The 19,178-nt window shown below is 34.0% G+C and overlaps 2 protein-coding genes across 2 annotated transcripts in view; one reads left to right on the forward strand and one right to left on the reverse strand.

The window, feature by feature from the left end:
* The first annotated feature begins 4,176 nt into the window (after positions 1-4,176).
* Positions 4,177-6,194, forward strand: LOC6044619 (cilia- and flagella-associated protein 36). The gene is made up of 4 exons (XM_038248523.1): positions 4,177-4,397; positions 4,490-4,910; positions 5,342-5,531; positions 5,815-6,194. Exons 1-4 carry the CDS (start codon positions 4,295-4,297, stop codon positions 6,073-6,075), a joined length of 975 nt encoding a protein of 324 aa, XP_038104451.1. The 5' UTR covers positions 4,177-4,294; the 3' UTR covers positions 6,076-6,194.
* A 49-nt stretch (positions 6,195-6,243) lies between these two features.
* The window catches only part of LOC6044618 (proteoglycan Cow), a 316,099-nt gene continuing 303,164 nt past the window's right edge, over positions 6,244-19,178 (reverse strand). The window contains exons 8-10 of the mRNA XM_038248521.1: positions 14,084-14,473; positions 13,881-14,021; positions 6,244-9,054 (exon numbers count right to left, since the gene is read on the reverse strand). Of these exons, the coding sequence (XP_038104449.1) occupies positions 8,942-9,054; positions 13,881-14,021; positions 14,084-14,473 (644 nt within the window). The 3' untranslated portion in view covers positions 6,244-8,941. The remainder of the gene's footprint in view (positions 9,055-13,880; positions 14,022-14,083; positions 14,474-19,178) is intronic.

A 19,178-nucleotide genomic window follows, 5' to 3' on the forward strand; every position in this document is an offset into this window, starting at 1 on the left:
GTCTGTTAGCTATTTTAGCTAGATTTTATGGTATTCTAGGAAGTTTTATAGTTAGCCCAGCGAGTTTTTAGGCTATTTCAACCAGTTTTTGGAATCATTCTCAAAATTTTCCATTGATGGCTGCGAAGCCAGGTATTTTCACACATCTTTTAGCTAGTTTAGCCAACTTTGCCACTATTCTTGGTAGGTGTTTTGGTTGGTATAGCTAATTTTTCCACTATTTCTACAAGTTTTCTTTCAAAAGCCTCCGTTTCTGCCTGCAAAGCACGCATTATTCACCCAGCCTTTTGGCTGATTTAGCTCGTTTCTTTTTGTTCTTGCTTCGTTTTTCGGTAGGTCCAGCTAATTTTTCGACTGTTTCAACTGGTAATTTCGAAATCATTTTTAAAAATCCCTTGCTGCCTGTAAAGTTGTTTTTTATTTTCAAAAAGACTTTTGCTGGTGTAGCATGATTTTCCGCTATTCTTGGTACGTTTTTTGGTAGTCCAGCAAGTTTTTTGGATGTTTCAATAGTTTCCAGGCTTTTAACCTATGTTATAGTTGATCATCCTAATTGTACGGCTTTGTTGCGATATTCTATTGACAAATAAAAAAAATGAAATACAGTAATACAAAAATACAAAAATACAAAAATACAAAAATACAAAAATACAAAAATACAAAAATACAAAAATACAAAATACAAACAAATACAAAATACAAAAATACAAAAATACAAAAATACAAAATACAAAATACAAAATACAAAAATACAAAATACAAAAATACAAAAATACAAAATACAAAAATACAAAAATACAAAAATACAAAAATACAAAAATACAAAAATACAAAAATACAAAAATACAAAAATACAAAAATACAAAAATACAAAAATACAAAAATACAAAAATACAAAAATACAAAAATACAAAAATACAAAAATACAAAAATACAAAAAAAACAAAAATACAAAAATACAAAAATACAAAAATACAAAAATACAAAAATACAAAAATACAAAAATACAAAAATACAAAAATACAAAAATACAAAAATACAAAAATACAAAAATACAAAAATACAAAAATACAAAAATACAAAAATACAAAAATACAAAAATACAAAAATACAAAAAAAAAAAAAAAAAAAAACTTACAAAAAGTTATTTTGGTTAAATTATAGTAAATTCATGTTAAATTTAAACTATGTTTTGCATTTAACAAAGTTTAAATATAACATCAAATTACTTTCACTTAAACAAAATAACTTTACTTTATCCAACTTAATTTAACTAAATTTAACTTAATTTAACATACTTTAACATAATTTAACTAAATTTAACTTAACTTAATTTAACTTAATTTAACTTTAACTTAATTTAACTTAATTTAACTTAATTTAACTTAATTTAACTTAATTTAACTTAATTTAACATAATTTAACTTAATTTAACTTAATTTAACTTAATTAAACTTATCTAAACTTAATTTAACTTGATTCAACTTTATTTAGCTTAATTTAACTTTATTTAACTTTATTTGACTTTATTTAACTTTATTTAATTTAACTTAACTTAGTTTATCTTAATTTAGCTAAATTTAACTAAATTTAACTTAATTCAACTTAATTTAACTTAACTTAACTAAATTTTACTAAATTTAACTTAATTTAACTCAATTTAACTCAATTTAGCTTAATATAACTTAATGAAACTAAATTTAACTTAATTTAATTAAACTTGATCAAACTTATTTTAGCTTAATTAAAGTTAACTTAATTTTATTTAATTTAACTTAATTTAACTCAATTTAACTTAATTTAACTTAATTCAACTTAATTTAACTTAATTCAATTGAATTTAACTTAATTTATTTTTGTTTAACCTAATTTAACTTAAATAAACTTATTTTAACTTAATTAAAGTTAACTTAACTTAATTAAACTCAAATTAACTGAATTTTACCAAATAACTTTAAATTTAACTAAATTCTACCAAATTACATTCAATTTAACTGAATTCTGCCAAATGTAATAACATTTGAATAAATGTACTTACATTTACCTATATTCATCTACATTTACCTAAATTCAACTACATTTTTCTAAATATAACCATTTTCAACTTAATTAAGCTCAATTTAACTGATTTAATTTAATTTTACTTAATTAAACTTGATTGAAATTAATTTGACATATATTCACTGAATTTAACATATTTTCATCTCAATTTTACTTAATTTAACTTTATTTTACTTAATTTTACATAAATGTACTTTATTTTACTTAATTTTACTTAATTTTACATAATTTACTTAATTATGCTTAATTTTATTTAATTTTGCTTAATTTTACTTAATTTTGCTTAATTCTACTTAATTTTGCTTAATTTTACTTAATTTTGCTATTTTTTTAAATTTTACTAAATTTAACTTAACACAACATAATTTAACCAAATTTGGGCAAATTCAACTAAATTACACAAAAAATAACTAATTTCAACTGAATGTATCTGAATTTAACTAAATTTTGCTTAATTTAACTATTTTTTTTAAATTCATCTTAATTCAACAAAATTTAATTGAACTTATCTAAAATTTACTTTATTTTACTAATTTAAACTAAATTTAATCAATTTTATCGAAATTTTACTGATTTCAACTAAATTTAACAAATTTTAACTAAATTTTATCAATTTGACTGATTTTAACTGAATTCTACATTTTTATTTAAATTTTACCAAATGTAACTTAGTTTAAGTAACCTTAAATTGATTAAACTTAATTTCACTTAATTTAACTTAATTGAACTTAATTTAACTTCATTTCTAACAATATTTAACAATATTTATGGATGTGCTTAAAAGGCATTAGGTACCCTATTTGTTCGGAGCTGTCAAACATTGGCCAATCTATGTCTAGACATTCTGTACCCGCCGCCCCTCCAGGTGGAAAGATGTCCATACAAAAAAGTATACTGTGGACAATCGCCAGCCTCCCCTTTCCCCTGCCAAAGTGTTCACGTGGTTTAGGGATGCTCCCACTTTATGTTAAGTACATGTTTTTACCTACGCATCATCCAAACAATAACGAGAGGCTCAACTTCTAACCACTTTCTCTCAACACAAAAAAGTTCTCACCTTATCTACTGAAACTTACCTTCAGGTGCCGATCCGCAGAAAACCTTCCAGGCTTTTGATTTATTCACTCACACAACACATTCTATCACCTTTTGCACTTGCACTTGCACTCAAACAGCACACATAACCATCAAAAACTTCGCGAACTGAGCGGCTCAAACAGGATCAAACACGATACAAGACGATGCTTTGTTTTGGTCTCGAACTGATGACCTGTCAAAAATCCATGCTGCCGGTTCCAGCTAATTTTTGGTAAAATTACGCAAAATTGTGCTGAAACACCATTATTTTTGGTAAAATCTCTCCTGTCATTTTGATTTGGGCTGTCAGTTTTGGAAAGCAAATCAGCAATCAGGGTTAGCTATTTCACCAATCACAAGTTGGTAAATTTAGCTGTAATTTTAGCTGAATCAACCAAAAAAATCACTGTTTCACCAATTTGAAGCCAGCTAATTTGAATTGTTAAATTTTGGATAGAACTCTTTTCCGTGCACATTTGGTTGGCCTGAGTCTGTTCTTACCGAAACCAACCAGAAAAATCAAAATATTGTGCTTCAACATGGTTAAAACTGCTGTCCCAATTCGCCCCATGTGTCCCGATTGACCCCAGTTTACGGTACTTTGTGTAATTTGAGAAAGGTAAATTTTAAACAAAATATGTCAAAATACCAAACGTCGTTTACTGCACTTTTGAAGAACCAAACAATTAACAAAAAACTCTCCAAAGTGGCATTCTAAGAGCCCATTCATTCGCTCCGTTCCACCCTTGACCAACGATGAATGAAACCCACCCCTTTTGTTGGTTGCCATGGCGACCACGTGTAACAAACACGAGAAGCCCTCAGCCTGCTACGCCATATCCCGTGGTCAGTTCCGCAAGGCTTAAGGTAAGAACAAGATTGTCCGTCAGGCCTGGACGCAAACGCAAAATTTTGCGCCTGTCATCATAGCCTGCCAGTCATCGACCATTGAACAAAGCAACCCCTGTAGATTGTTCGACTGACAGTTGATGGAAAAATCGAACTGGCACAGCGTTCTGCGTTCACCACTGCGTCGAACGGACAATCTTGTTCAAAGCTTTAGTCAGCAATTTGATTCCGTTGGAGCAGCAAGAAGAAAACTCGAGTTTTTCCTTTCTCCTTTTTTATCGGCGATAAAGTTTAGGAAGTGTCCACAATGGCCGACGACAACTCGTGGGTGTTCGACTCGCTAGTCTGCTTTCTGCACGGGCCGGTCTGGAACGCTCCGCTGCAGACCTTCATCGAGGACAAATCGATAAGTAGGCGGCGGATTCTCTTCTGATAACAGATCTTGCAGCTGAATAATTGATTTCCCCTGTTTGTTCTTGTCCTGCTCCGACGGGGCTTGCAGTTTTCGACCCCAACCTCAAACCGGACGAGCAGAACCCGGAGTTCCGGCGGGTTCACGACGAGTACAAGAACCTGGTGGACTACATGCTCGGTACGTTCATGGACGAGATGCACATCACGCCGGAACAGTTTGAGTTTGCCTGCCTGGAGGGTCGCAACTCGGCGGCCATGTCGTCCGGGGTGTCGCCGAGTCGGGCGGATGGAGGTGAAGGGGATGCCAACACGTTCTCCTTTCACCAGGGGCTGTTCCAGCAGATTTGGGCCGCGAATGACATTCGGATTTTCATCCGAATGATGACGCAGCGGAACGTGGAGATCCAGCTGCAGGCGCTGGACCTGATCGAGCGGAGACAGGCCTCGCAGGCTTCGCAGGACGGTGGGGAGGGTGGACCGGAGGAGGGGGAGGGGTTGGAGGAAAGAGGGTTAGTTTTGGGTTTTTTTTTAGCAGAAATTCTTACATGAAGCTCAGACAAACAGTCGTAAAACCCTTTTTAAAAGATTCGATGAGCAATTTAACGGACAATTTGAATGATTGAAAACTCACCATGACAAACCTGAATTCACCACAGCTTATTTTCCGGGATTTGACAGTTGCTTTAATCGTGTTCACAACCAGATGGCTCTTGTGATTGATTCTACACATTTTGAGACAATCTTTTACGTCTGTTTGTCTAATTCAAGAACATATTTAGATTTTTTTTTTAAATAGGTCCAATCAACAAAATCTTATTTTTTTTGCTTTTTTTGTGTTTATGGAACCGCCTTGAGTCAAAAAGAAGCAAAAATGCAAATTTTGTTCATTGAAACTTTCAAAAAATTCAGTGAAAAATACGATTTTTACAACTTTAAGTAGCACAGACACTGAGGTGGAAATCGAGCAGCACATCATCAAGTCGGTGGACGACGAGGTGAAGGAGAACCCGATGGCCGCCGGGTCACTGGTGCCCAATGGACCCGTCGGGGAGGACGGAACGACGCTGGACGAGGTGGCGGAAGCGAGCGACAAGTTTCAGCGGCTTAACTTGTTCTTTGACCAGGATAAGGTGTGTGTTGCGGATTTAGTCGAGTTTTTGTTTGAATTTCAGTTTTTGAATTTTTTGCTTTTTTGTGTTTTGTTTGCGTTTTTTTGTGTTATTTTTGTTTTGTGTTTTTGTTTTTTTGTGTTATTTTTGTTTTGTGTTTTTGTTTTTTTGTGTTTTTTCGTGTTTTTTTGTATTTTCTTGTGTTTTTTTGTGTTTTTTTTGGATTCACATTTGAATTTACATTTGGATTTGGATTTGGATTTGATTTTGATTTCGATTGAAGCATTTTGGTCTCTAATTTCAGGTCAACAACGACGACATGCGCGTCCGGCAGGAGTATCTGCGCGCCCAGCGGGACAAGATTCTGCAAATCAAGAAACAGGCCCGGGCCCGCCAGCTCAACGAAACCATCCGGAAGAACCCGGCGGAACGACCGGCGTCGGCCCAGGTCGCGCAGAAGATCCTGGAGGGTGGTCCGGACGGTACCGAGCCGCCGGAATCCTCGATGCAGCTGCGCAAAATGCTCGCCCAGAGATTACGCAACGAGGTGATTGAGAAGGAATAGTTTGGTGGAGTTGAGCTTGGTTTTGTTTTTTTGGTGAATTGAACATTCTAAATGTATACATTCTATGCTTAATGTTTCGTATTGCTCGTGAAGATTAAAGTTGTTTCATTGCCGTACAATTTTTGGGAGCTGTGATATCCGAACCGTCCATGAACAACGCCACCCAGCTGTCACTTAATTTATTTATTTCCTTTTCTTCCATTAAAATGCTTAAGTTTTACTAAATTGTCAAACATGTGGTTTTCTTCCCCTTCATCTTTACGGCCATTTCGGCTGTAGCTTACCATCGATCACGTTTTACTTTTACTTGTTTTTTTTGACATTCTTTTCCTTTTAGTTGTTGTTTCATTTTAATTAAGTTAGTTTTTTCACCCCATCTTCATTAGTGTTCAATATCAAAAAGAATGCACAGAGAATTGTTACCGTTTTTCCGTTCAAGTTGTCACTTGTTTGGTTTGTTCTTTTTCATGTGTTTTTATTTTATTTGCGAAGAATTTTGACGTGACATTCTATTTCTTTTGTTTTGTTTTTGTTGTATATTCCTCCTACTGTAAGTGTTGAATGGTTTTTATTTATCAAATGTTTTTGTTTTATGTTGATTTTTTTCTTTACTTTTTTCTTTAACAACTTTGCACATTGTTGTGTCTGTGTGTGTGGTTTTCGCCATGTTTTCTGTTTTTTTCTCATCTACTAAATGATTACGCGTTAATTTTAGTTTGTTTTAGCCTTCTTCTGTGTCTTCGCGCTTTTTTGTTGTTTATTTATGTTTTGCTTGCTTGTTTTCCTACTCGCGCCCTAGTTGCCGTGAACCCTTTTAAAAAAATCAGCGTTTTGTTTAGTTTAGCAAGCGCTCCGTGTAGATGTCACCATAACTGGATTAAACGTCAAACCAAAAGGTGGCATGCTGCGATTTAAAATGAATCATGACTTTTTGGGATTGTTGTGTTATTTCTTGCTCTATATTTTTGTCTCCCTATTTTGAGTGGTGGTGTGAAGCGGTAGTAGTAATTAATAGTAGTAGTAGTGTTTACATCACAACTTGGTTTTTGCGTGTCTGCGTTTTCGTGTGGGTATGTGTGTGTGTGTTTTCTTCTAATCTTTGAACATTCAAAGCGCTGTGCACGGTTCACCTAAAATACTCGCTTGCGTGGATTTATTTGGTTTGCTCCGGTTTGGCTGTCAAACTGACAGTTTATGGTTTTGCTTCTGTACCTTCATTTGACGTTTTCTCTCAGCTCTTACGCTCGCTATCGCTATATAAATACTGATGGCCTACTACGATTAGTGAAAAGTGCTCTTGTTATGTTTTTGTTTGTTTGTTTATATTTCATTTTACTAGTAGTAGTTGAATCTGTACTATTACTTGCGAAAATAAGGCTTTTTACAACAATGTTTTACGATTCTGAAGTGTTTTTTTTATGACTTTCTGTTGGTTAGTTTCTTATATTTCCTCTTGTTTATCTTACTAAGCTTCTCCAATTTCTCACTAAACACAACACAAATATGCTTACGGTTGGCGGACAATCGACAGAAAAGTCACACAAACTAAAGAAAGATAATGTTTTATTTGGAGTTTTTACAAAATTGTGAAAAAACTTCTCACTTTCAGAGGTGGAATCATCGCATCGCATGTGAACAGCTCTCATCCAGAAATGATCAACAATATCAATCTGTATGAATCACATAAATTCATAATTCGTTAAATTCACAAACATTGTTTATCTGCGGAAAGTGACAGCTATTGTTATCGAAATGTGACGTTTTTCCAGCAAATGTAGTAGTGAAATCGAAATTCCACCAGAAAATGTCGGAATTGTTTTTTTTTTTTCAATTCCTTTTACGGAATATTCATGCAAGTTCTCTCTCAGCGAGCGTCAAAAGATATTTTTTTTGCTCTAAAAAAAATTAAGAAGGAGTAGAAAACATGCTAGAAACTGACAGTTCAGCGGTTTGACACATAGGAAAGCATGCGTTTTTGTCAGTTTGCAATGAAATGTGTTCTCTGAAAAGTAAGAAGTCTTTTAAAAACTTTAATTTTGCTAATTTATTTTATTGAAGAAAATATTTTTTTTCTCAAAGACAAACAGACGCAAATCAATGAACATTTTAATAGAATATCCATATATTTTTATTTCACGAGAGCCATCTAGCTGTCAAACGCGCGCAAATGCGCTGTGGTGAATATGAAATGCCCGTGGTGACTTTCCAAACATTCAAATTGATTACGGTCTGCTTGTCTGTGCTGTAATCCTTAAATAAAGGAAAAAAATACGTTGTTTTCATTACAAAGTTTCGCACGTCTACCACATTTTTGCTAACCTTACCATCGTTCCAATCAGCTTACTCTCACCACACTTAGGTTTTTTTTCGGTTAGTTAAAAATTACAAACTTAATAACAGTAAAGACACACGACGCGCTAATAAAAGGACGGGGAATTGCTAGTGTTGTGTTTTTTTGTTTACCTTTTTCCACTAGTTTTAGTGTGTTGTGTTGTTTGTTTGCCTTTGTCTTTCTCCAAACAATGCACGTGGACGAAATTCAGTTTTTGAAACAGACGTTAAATTTTTGCTCTGTTAGTTCAACTAATCTACGTTGAGTTTGTTTTGCTTTAAATTAAGTTTTTTTTTGTCAAATTTACTTCAAAAAAGGGATTAAGCCCTGGAAGAGGGGGGTACGTTTTGTTTCTCACCGCAGAAAAAGTGGAAAATTAAAACTTTTTTCGCATCCATTCGAGCGACACGTGGGAAAAAAACGACGTGGTGTTGAGAGATGTTATTTTTCTGTTCTTTCGTTCAACTTGTTTCACACTGGAAGGATACAACTTCTCTCTGTCTCTCTGCTGCTGCTGCTGCGGCTGCCTTCACCTTAAAACACCAGCAAACGGTCGGCGCTGCCCTCCTGGCTGTCGTCGTCGTCCTCGGAATCTTCGGCGTCCTCGTCGTCGGTGTTGAGCGTGCTCGCGTTGTTGATAATCTCGTCTTGAGGGATGAGAGGAAAAAAAGGTAGAAAGCAAAAAAAAAAAAACTTTTAGGAACATTCTCGAAGCGATAAATTAAGGATAAGTTTTGGCAGGTTATAAATAACTTGTTTTCGACAGCAGTTTTAGCAGGCCATGAGCAGTTCGATGAGTTGTGAAGAGCAGAGCAGGTCTTGCTGCTCTAGAAGTACTTGATTTAATTTATGCAACCACGTTAAATTTTAACCAAATAAGGTTGAAGCTACTTCCAAAACATTTCATCTTTCCGGAAATTTTAGTCATTTTTAAACCATTGTCAAGAATCAAAGTCATCATCGGTGCTAAACACAAACTTTACTGTTGTTTTTCGACGGAGTGATTCGTCATGACAGGGCCAATTAGCGTGTCAATATTTAAAAGTTGTTCCAAAAGTGGAAAACTTTTTTGGGGTGGCAAGCAGTAAGTTCAGCTAAATAATGTTCTGTGGGGAGGGACAGATATTTTAAATAATATTGTGGCTGTTTTTTTTTTGTAATTTGACGGGCCTAGTAACTGCCTAAGTGGAAAACAGAATGGCCTATTAAATTTTAATCAAACTGGCAAGGTATGTTTTGAGCATGTGATGAATCTAATTGACTAGAATAATAGCAAACAGCAACGATTTTTTTAGGACCCCAAAGGGAACTGAAAAATTGCTGTGCTGGAAAATCGATTTTGTTATTACACCCTAATGTCTCATAGGTTGTTTTGAAATTTCGAATTGCACCCGAATATGAATCGGTTTTAATATAGCGTAAATATGAAATATCAAAATAGAAAATAAATGTTTTCCCCATACTAATTCCATACAAAATTGAATCGCTTTACACAAAGTGAGGACTTAACCAATCGATCCCAAACTTTAGGAAGTTGTTTAGGACCCCAAAAAGAACATAAAAGTTCCTGTGCTCACTAAATTTGGACAAGTGTATTTTTTTTCCATACAATCATATTACACCCTAATGAGCACTAGCGTGCCCAGAACCTCGAGGACGGTGGGGCAACAATATGAGCGTTTTGAAAATTTCGTCATTTATGGACAACCCCTGACCAATTTTAGAACAAATTTCTGAGGATGGTGAGGCAACTGCCCCATGTTGCCCCACCCTGTGCACGCTAGTGCTAATGAGACATGGGTTTCCTATGCTTATAGGACCTTTTGAAAATTTGATCTTGAATTTCTCAAAATCTTTTTAGTATAGAGTGAAAAAATCGAAAACCCGAGGAGGGGGGGGGGTCCACGTGGTTTATGAATAATTTCAAATTGTAAAAAAATGTATATTTTTCAAAACAATCACAGTTTACATTGAATTTTTAATTTCAATATTTTAATTTGATTTTTTTTTATTTTTAACAAATAATATTATTTTTAAATTGCCTCCATAACCGTTTGACAACTCAACGTGGCGGACGTGTTTTTCGGAACGGAACGTGGTGGACGTGTCGGAACGCGGAAGAGCAATTCTCTACCAAACCAAAACCGGAAATGGATTTTATTTGTATTTTTTTATTTGGCCTTCCCTATGACCAAATAAACTATTTTGTGTGATTGGTTCATCCATACAAGTCTCCATACAATTTTGGCTGCTGTCCATACAAAAATGGTATGTAAATATTCAAACAGCTGTACTTTTGAGTGAATTTTCTGATCAATTTGGTGTCTTCGGCAAAGTTGTAGGTATTGTTGAGGACTTTTGAGAAAAAATAGGTACATGGAAAAAAATTGCAGATTTTTTTATCAACTTTTTTTTCACTAAAATTAAATTTTCCAAAATACGTATTTTTTGATTTTCGAGATTTTTTGATATGTTTTAGGGGACAAAAATCCGCAACTTTTGAGCCATAGAGAAACATGGTCAAAAAATCTGCCGCCGAGTTATGAATTTTTGAAAAAATAGTGATTTTTGGAAAAAATCGAAGTTTCATGCAAAAACAAGTTTGACATTATTTTTTAATGCAAAATTGAATTTGCAATCGAAAAGTACTTTACAGATTTGATAAAGGGCTCCGTTTTCAAGATATAGTCACCGAAAGTTTGATTTTAGCGAAACATTTGCAGTTTTTCAATTTTTAAAAATAGTGACCATAAGTGACCATTTCTAAAAATATTTTTTTTGGGAAGTTCAGTAAATTTGCTATAAAATTGTCTAAGAGACATTGAAGATTGGACCTCGGGTTGCTGAGATAGAGCCGCTTTAAGAAAAAGAAATACGAAAATCTACAACTTTGTCGAAGACACCAAATTGATCAGAAAATTCACTTAAAAGTTACAGCTGTTTGAATATTTACATACCATTTTTGTATGGAGAGCAGCCCAAATTGTATGGAGACTTGTATGGATGAACCAATCACACAAAATAGTTTATTTGGTCATAGGGAAGGCCCCCACAAAGTTTGAGCCAAATCAAAAAATACAAATTAAATCCATTTCCGGTTTTGGTAGAGAATTGCTCATGTAATTAATCATGGTTACTAAAATTGCCGAAAAAATTATAGAAATGGTATTTTTAATATAAAATCATACGACCATTTCAAAAAGTGGCCAGGAGTTTGCATCATCAGCTGGCTTTGTTTACATTTTAAGCCCACGTGGCACGAAGATTTTGACACAAGCGATCTCGCTTGCGCAGGTTTTCGCCAAGAAGAAGTAAAAGAAAACCTGCTTCACTTTTTGGAACCCCGTGTCATGTCCGTTCGTCCGTGCCACCTCCTCTGGTGGTAAAGAATATAAGCTTCGGCAAGCTAAGGAGTGTAATGTTGTCGTGCACAACCGAGCCAAGTTACAAGCTGACTCCGTTTGGGATCAAATTGCTGTGTAGGGGAAAGTGGGGCAAGTGTAACAAGCTAATGAATTGCTCGTTATAACAGTTATAACCCATTAAAAACGTTAAAAAATCTGTCGGATTTTTAGAATCATCTTATTCCAGATCTTGACTGAGACTGTAATAGAACAAGTTTTTTAAAAATTCTGTTTTTTAATGTAAAAAATTGATTTTAAAATTTTAGATTTTCCGTACGTTCTACTCAACTAGTGGGGCAAGACGAACAACCCGTTGGGGCAAGAGGAACAATGCAAGATAAAAACATGTTAATTTGCTAACAATTGAACTGTTATCACTTAGATACATCAGATCAGAATGAAATTGAAACGTTTCTTTTTTAGATTAAAAAATAATATTTAAAATTACTTAGATGATAAATAGTAAATTTTCATGATATCGCTATATTTTGTATGGACATTTTTTTAACAATTGTTTACCAGTTATTAAGTACTATTATGTATTTATTTCACAATAAAATATGTTGTTGCAGCAATTCGTAATTTTTTCCATACTAAAAATCCCTATGGTACATTTGCCCCACCTGAACATGATTTCTTAAAAGCTCTCAACAAAAATAACCAAAAGTTAAATCATACTTTATAATAGGTGCAAGTCATTGGTCGGGACACTACTGATCTAGGAAAAAATGCATTTTGATAAAATGAGTTTTAAAACGTACCCTAAGCCTTATTTTGTACTTTCCAAATATTATAAGAAAACAAAGGTTTTGGAAAAAAACTTCATTCCATCTTATGCTCAGTGGCGTTTACGTCGTTTTGGCGGTTATGTGGTAGTAGAATCAGCTGATTGCATTGCTAGCAACAATTCCTCATACAGGAAATAATCAAAATTGTAAAAATTACTGCCGTACGAGCGATTGTTCCTCTTGCCCCATATGGTCGTCTTGCCCCACCTTCCCCTACAATTTTTTGCCTTTGGTGTAGTATGCTTCGGGATGTTACCTTCAATGTGAAGAAATTTTTTAGATTAAAACTATATTTAATGCATTTAAAAAAAATCGACTTCTTTTCCAGGGATCGGGGCAGAATGGGCCTCCTTAGAAAAAAAAAGTCATTTTGTCTAATACAACGGTCAAGGGTGATGAGAAATCACTTAAGGGACCTTTCCAACATAGTTTCCATGACAAACATTTTTGAAAATAGGGTTAATATGTTGTAATATGACATTATGTTTACAAATAAACATCAAAACAACTAAAAATCAACTAATGTTGCAATAAACGTGATTTCACCAGGAGTGAAATAATCCATTTAGCTCAAATTTCGTAACTTTTGATTGTTTTTATAAGGCAGAAAAAGGGTGGTCCATTTTACCCCAAAAGGATTTTAATTTAGCACTTCCACCACCAAGCTTTTAAATAATTTGAAGGTTCCGTTGTTGTTTCTTTACCTTGGTAATAACATCTAGGAACACTATAAACATTGAACAAATTTTTTCGAACAATCCAACTTTTCAGAAAGCCTATTTAAAATCCTCGAAATAAACAGCATTTGCGTGGTTTTGTCAATAAATTTACATTTTTGCTCATAATTCTAAAAATACAATGAATTCAAACGTGGTTTTCGGTTTGGTGATGTTATTTGACGTCCTTTATAAGACCATTGCCTTACAGTTGGTCCATTCTGTCCCCCCTGTCCCTACATAAAAATGGCTTTCATAAGCGTAGGATAACATGTCTCTAAAGTTTCATTGAAATCGGAGAGGGTTGAGAAAAAAGTATCTTAAAAAACTCCTGTTTTGGGCTGGAATTGCTCTAAACTAGAACAGGTCATCATGCGTCTCCATAATCTAAAACCATGGAAGTACAAATAAAAGGAAACGCATGATATTTTAAAAATTATTACCTTTAATTTGACCACCAGAGTAGGTCGTTCAGAATAACGAATTTTATAAAGTTATTATCTACTTGTTTTTGTTTAAAGTAATTTACATACTTTAAAAAGAGCAAAAGCTCAAGAGCACTCACCACAGTTGGGCTTTCCACGGGTACGTGTGTTGGCAAACTCCACGCCGTGTTCGTCCACGCACCAGCACACTCCGACGGCCTGGTGGCACTGGGTCGGCTTGTAGAACCCTTGGCTGTCGCAATCCGGTGCATATCCTGAACCTAATGAAATATGAAATTGGCTTTTAAATCTGAAAAATTCTCCTAATTTCATCATTCCTTACCACTCAGATCATTTCCCAGCCGCCTCCGCACCGCTGCGCAGGGTCGGTCCGTCTTCTCGAAGCACCGGCACCACTCCCGCGGGTCGATCGTGTTGTCCTGGTCCAGGTCGCACGTGTCGATGAACGGCTTGATGCAGCGCTCGTTCTGGTCGTGCTCCAGATCGTACAGCTCCTGGGCGGACAGCTCGCCGTCGTTGTTCAGATCCAGATGGCCAAACATCCAGCGCGCCTCCAGCTTGCACGCCGCCGGGAAATGGACCTTGTTCTTCTGCTGCTGGTGCTGGCGCCGCTTCTTGCTGTCCACCATGATGACGGAGAACCAGTCCAGCAGGCGGTTCCCGATGGCGGTCAGCTGCTGCGGCTTGCACTCGATCGATTTGGTGGGGTAACCTGGAAAAGATGATTAAGTAATAAACATACAATACAAATATAAATATAAAGCGTTTAAGAGATTTTCAGAATTATCAACTCAACAATCGCACGATGTTAATGAACATTTTTGTTCATTTTATAAATTCTTGATAATAATTCTTAAAAAATAACCAAAAAAAAATTAAATTCCGTTTAGATTTCCGAATAGATTGATAAGGCCTTCAAACTGATCTCTTTCTCATTGAAAACGGTTCACTGTCGACAATTTCATTTCAATTTTTAAAAGCGCAAACTTAATTTGCTCTCAAAACTACCGAGTACTTGAAGAAAAAAAAATACACACACACACACATGGACAAATGAAATCAGGCAGCCAGCGGGCCAATAAAAGCACTCGTGGTTGAAATCTAATTAAAAGCCAGCAAATCCAATGGTTATATGTTTGCCGGAGGCTTTTATCCTATGAATCGACATCCCCCGGAGGCACTTGAGTGGGGTTCGAGTGAAGTTGTGCGGAGTTTAACGTTGAATATTTTGCAACCAAACAGTGTAGTCACAGAGTACAGATGTACCACGATGTACCGCGTAACGCAACCATAAATTAAATGCCAGTGCTCCCTCTGGATTACTCTGTGGTGTAGTGTTATTTGGTGCATGATACAAATTATTGAAAGTTGAGGTAGATGTTAAATCCTCATAGGTTTCCTATGGTTTCATTAAAACTGCCCAAAGAAGCCATTTTGCATCATTAGTTTGTCCATATAATTTTCCATACAAATTTGGCACAAAAATAATGTATGAAAATTAAAAAAATTGTATCTTTTTAAGGAATTTTTTGATTGGTTTGGTGTATTCGGCAAAGTTGTAGGTTTAGATAAGGACTACACTGAAAAAAATGATACAAGGTAAAAAAATTGGTGATTTTTTTTATTTGACTTTCTGTCACTAAAACTTGATTTTCAAAAAAAAACAATATTTTTATTTTTTTATATGTTTTAGGGGACATCAAATGCCAACTTTTCAGAAATTTCCAGGTTGTGCAAAAAATGTTTGACCGAGTTATGATTTTTTTTTAATCAATACTGATTTTTTTTTCAAAATGTCGAAATATTAGTCGTAAAAAATTATCAACTTCATTTTGGATGTAAAATCAAATTTGCAATCAAAAAGTACTTTAGTGAAATTTTGATAAAGTGCACCGTTTTCAAATTAAATCCATATTTAGGTGACTTTTTTGAAAATAGTCGCAGTTTTTCATTTTTAAATTAGTGCATATGTTTGCACACTTTTAGAAAAAATATTATTGAAAATCTGAGAAAATTCTCTATACTTTGCTTCTTCGGACTTTGTTGATACGACCTTTAGTTGCTGCGATAGTTATTGAAATGCAAAGGTTTTAAAACAGGAAAATTGATGTTTTCTAAGTCTCACCCAAACAGCCCACCATTTTTCAATATCGATATCTCAGCAAATAATGGTCCGATTTTCAATGTTAAAAAATGAAACATTTGTGAAATTTTCCGATCTTTTCGAAAACAATATTTTCAAAATTTTCAAATCAATACTAACATTTCAAAAGGGCCAAACATACCTATTTCTGAAAAGTTGGTATTTTATGTCCTCTAAAACATATAAAAAAAAAAATAAAATAATAAAAATAGTGTTTTTTTTGCAAATTAAGTTTTAGTGATACAAAGTTAAATAAAAATCACCAATTTTTTTTACTGTGTATCATTTTTTCCAGTGTAGTCCATATCCATACCTACAACTTTGCCGAAGACACCAAATCGATCAAAAAAATCCTTCAAATGATGCAGATTTTTGAGTTTTCATACATCATTTTTGAATGGACAGCTGCCAAATTTGTATGGAAAATTATATAGACAAACTAATGATGCAAAGTGGCCTCTTTGGGCATATCGAAGGCACCAAAAAAGTTTTTTTTTTCTTAACTTATTTTTATTAGGTCCTTTTAGGTGCTGTGACCAGGTTGGGACCGAGGATCAGTAAAACAATATATAATAACAAAAAAAAACTCCTTAAATTCCATACTTGGAGATCATGTAACTGACGAGGGTTACTTGGTCCAAGCGGGTCTTGCAGGTCTTGAACCTGCCGATGTACTCGGAGAAAATCCCCCACAGCACCAAAAAAGTTCCCCACAGCACCAAAAAAGTTGGATTAAAAAATACAAACATTAAAATTGAAGAGAAAATACCGATTTCGTAGAGAATTACTCAGATTGTAAAATACCATGAAATAATACTAATGTTTTGTATGTGGAAGGGCACAACAAAACCAAACCATGTTATTCTAAGGGTAAAATAATACCACAAAATAAAACCATTTCAATATTATTTTTAGGCCTGTGGATTTTTGAACATTGCTTGAATACCAAAACTTGGGATTGCCATGGTTTAATTTTTTATTCCCGGGCAGACGGTAATAACAAAATTAATAATATTTAAATAACAAATCCTGTTAAAATAACAAAAAGTGTTATTATTTCATCCTGAACTTAAACTTCAATAAGAAAGAATAATAACAGTTTCTGATAAAATAATAAGATTTGGTATTGAAGTGATATTACATTGAAAATGTTTAATAACACACTAATAAGAGGAAATGTTATACATATCAAAAACTCTCCTAATAACAAGATTTGTTATTCGTTTGGTATTCTGACTAAGAAATAAAATTACCATAAATCGCACAAATATTTTTCTATGTGTCCATAACACAATCTGTTATTATTTTTTCTTTTGTTAAATATGTTTAGATCTTTGGGATAATTTTGACCAATTTCGTCTGGATCATGATTTTGGCCATGAAATGGGGTCCTTAAGGTAAAATTATTCTCAAAAGTTGAAATAATGAAAGTTGATTTTTTCAATTATTTGATATACCTCCTAAAGGATTTTGTTTAAAATGGTTAGAACTATGGGATACTTTTAACCAATTTTGTCAGGGTCATTATTTTGGCCATGAAATGGGGACCTTAAGCTAAAATTATTCTCAAAAGTTGAAATTTTTAAAGTTGATTTTTTTAATTATTTGATATACCCCCTAAGGGACTTCGCTAAAAATGGCTAGAACTATGGGATAATTTTGAACAATTTCGTCGGGGTCATTATTTTGGCCATGAAATGGGGTCCTTAAGCTAAAATTATTCTAAAATGTTTAAATTTTGAAAGTTGATTTTTTTAATTATTTGATATAGCCCCTAATTGGCTAGAACTATGGGATAATTTTGAACAATTTCGTCGGGGTCATTATTTTGGCCATGAAATGGGGTCCTTAAGCTAAAATTATTCTAAAAAGTTGAAATTTTGAAAGTTGATTTTTTTAATTATTTGATATACCCCCTAAAGGCTTTTGTTTAAAATGGTTAGAACTATGGGATAATTTTGACCAATTTCGTCAGGGTTATTATTTTGGCCATGAAATGGGGTCCTTAAGCTAAAATTATTCTGAAAAGTTGAAATTTTGAAAGCTGATTTTTTAAATTATTTGATATACCCGCTAATTGGCTAGAACTATGGGATAATTTTGACCAATTTTGTCAGGGTCATTATTTTGGTCATGAAATTGCGTCCTTATGCTAAAATTATTCTAAAAAGTTGAAATTTTGAAAGTTGATTTTTTTAATTATTTGATATACCCCCTAAGGGACTTTGTTAAAATTGGCTAGAACTATGGGATAATTTTGACTAATTTCGTTGGGGTCATTTATTTGACCCTGAAATGGGGTCCTTAAGCTTAAGGGGTTACATACATGTAAATCGGCAAAAATGTCAGAGGTTGGTTTGAGCACACACTTGAACTTTTTTCAAAATCTGTTTTCAGGGCATTAAAATATACATTTTCATCTATTACCAAAACAAATTTGACGACATTCGGTTGTACCATTGCCGAGATATAGCTATTTGAAGTTAGCAGTTTCAAAAAACGGATGCCACGATATCTCAACAGTGCTTCGACCAAATCGGCTCAAAATTTTGGTGAAGACTCGTTAAACCAGTCCCGTGTGCATGACGAAGGCCAATTTTCAAAAACTTTGTTGGACAAAAAAGATAAAAATATTTTTCTGTTTTTCATATTAAAAATCGCCAGTTTTTGATTTTTGTATTTTTTGAAAATTTAAAAACTTCAAAATCGGGCTTCGACATGCACATAAGATATGTCTTGAGAGTCTTCACCCAAAATTTCAGCCAATTTGGTCCGTCCCATCTCGAGATATCGCGGCACCCGTAATTCAACTTGGTGTTCAGAGAAAAACGCTCAGAAAGTTAGACAGTTGGCTTTGCGCATGGCAAAATTCTGAGCTTAAATCGTCTCTAACTCAGTTTAATCATGAAATATCTTCATTAAACTTTCAGGAGTGATTGGAAATCATCTTTTAAGTGGATTTTATAAATTTTCTGTAATATAAAATTTTGTGATTTTCTACATGTATGTAAACCCTTAAATTAATCGGATAAAATTAACTTTTGAAGATGTTTTTTTTTATTTTGTTATATTCTCTAAGGGAATTGATTTATCAATTGAGAATTTTTGAAATGTGAATAACAAAAACTGTTATTATTTTCACAGATTGAGGAAGTCGGAGCTGACGTTGAAGATCGAGCTGGAGTGAGCCCTCGGAGACGGCATCGGATTCAGCTAGTTTTCAGCAACTTTTACTTGGAGTCGGAATCTGTGAAGTCGGGTATTTTTGGAGAAC

This window comes from Culex quinquefasciatus, chromosome 1 (assembly GCF_015732765.1).
Source record: "Culex quinquefasciatus strain JHB chromosome 1, VPISU_Cqui_1.0_pri_paternal, whole genome shotgun sequence".
NCBI lineage: Eukaryota > Metazoa > Arthropoda > Insecta > Diptera > Culicidae > Culex > Culex quinquefasciatus.

Coding starts and splice junctions, on each gene's coding strand:
- LOC6044619 (XM_038248523.1), top strand. CDS start 4,295: ATGGCCGACGACAACTCGTGGGTGTTCGACTCGCTAGTCTGCTTTCTG. Junction 4,398..4,489: donor CATCGAGGACAAATCGATAA/GTAGGCGGCGGA, acceptor CGGGGCTTGCAG/TTTTCGACCCCAACCTCAAA. Junction 5,532..5,814: donor TGTTCTTTGACCAGGATAAG/GTGTGTGTTGCG, acceptor CTCTAATTTCAG/GTCAACAACGACGACATGCG.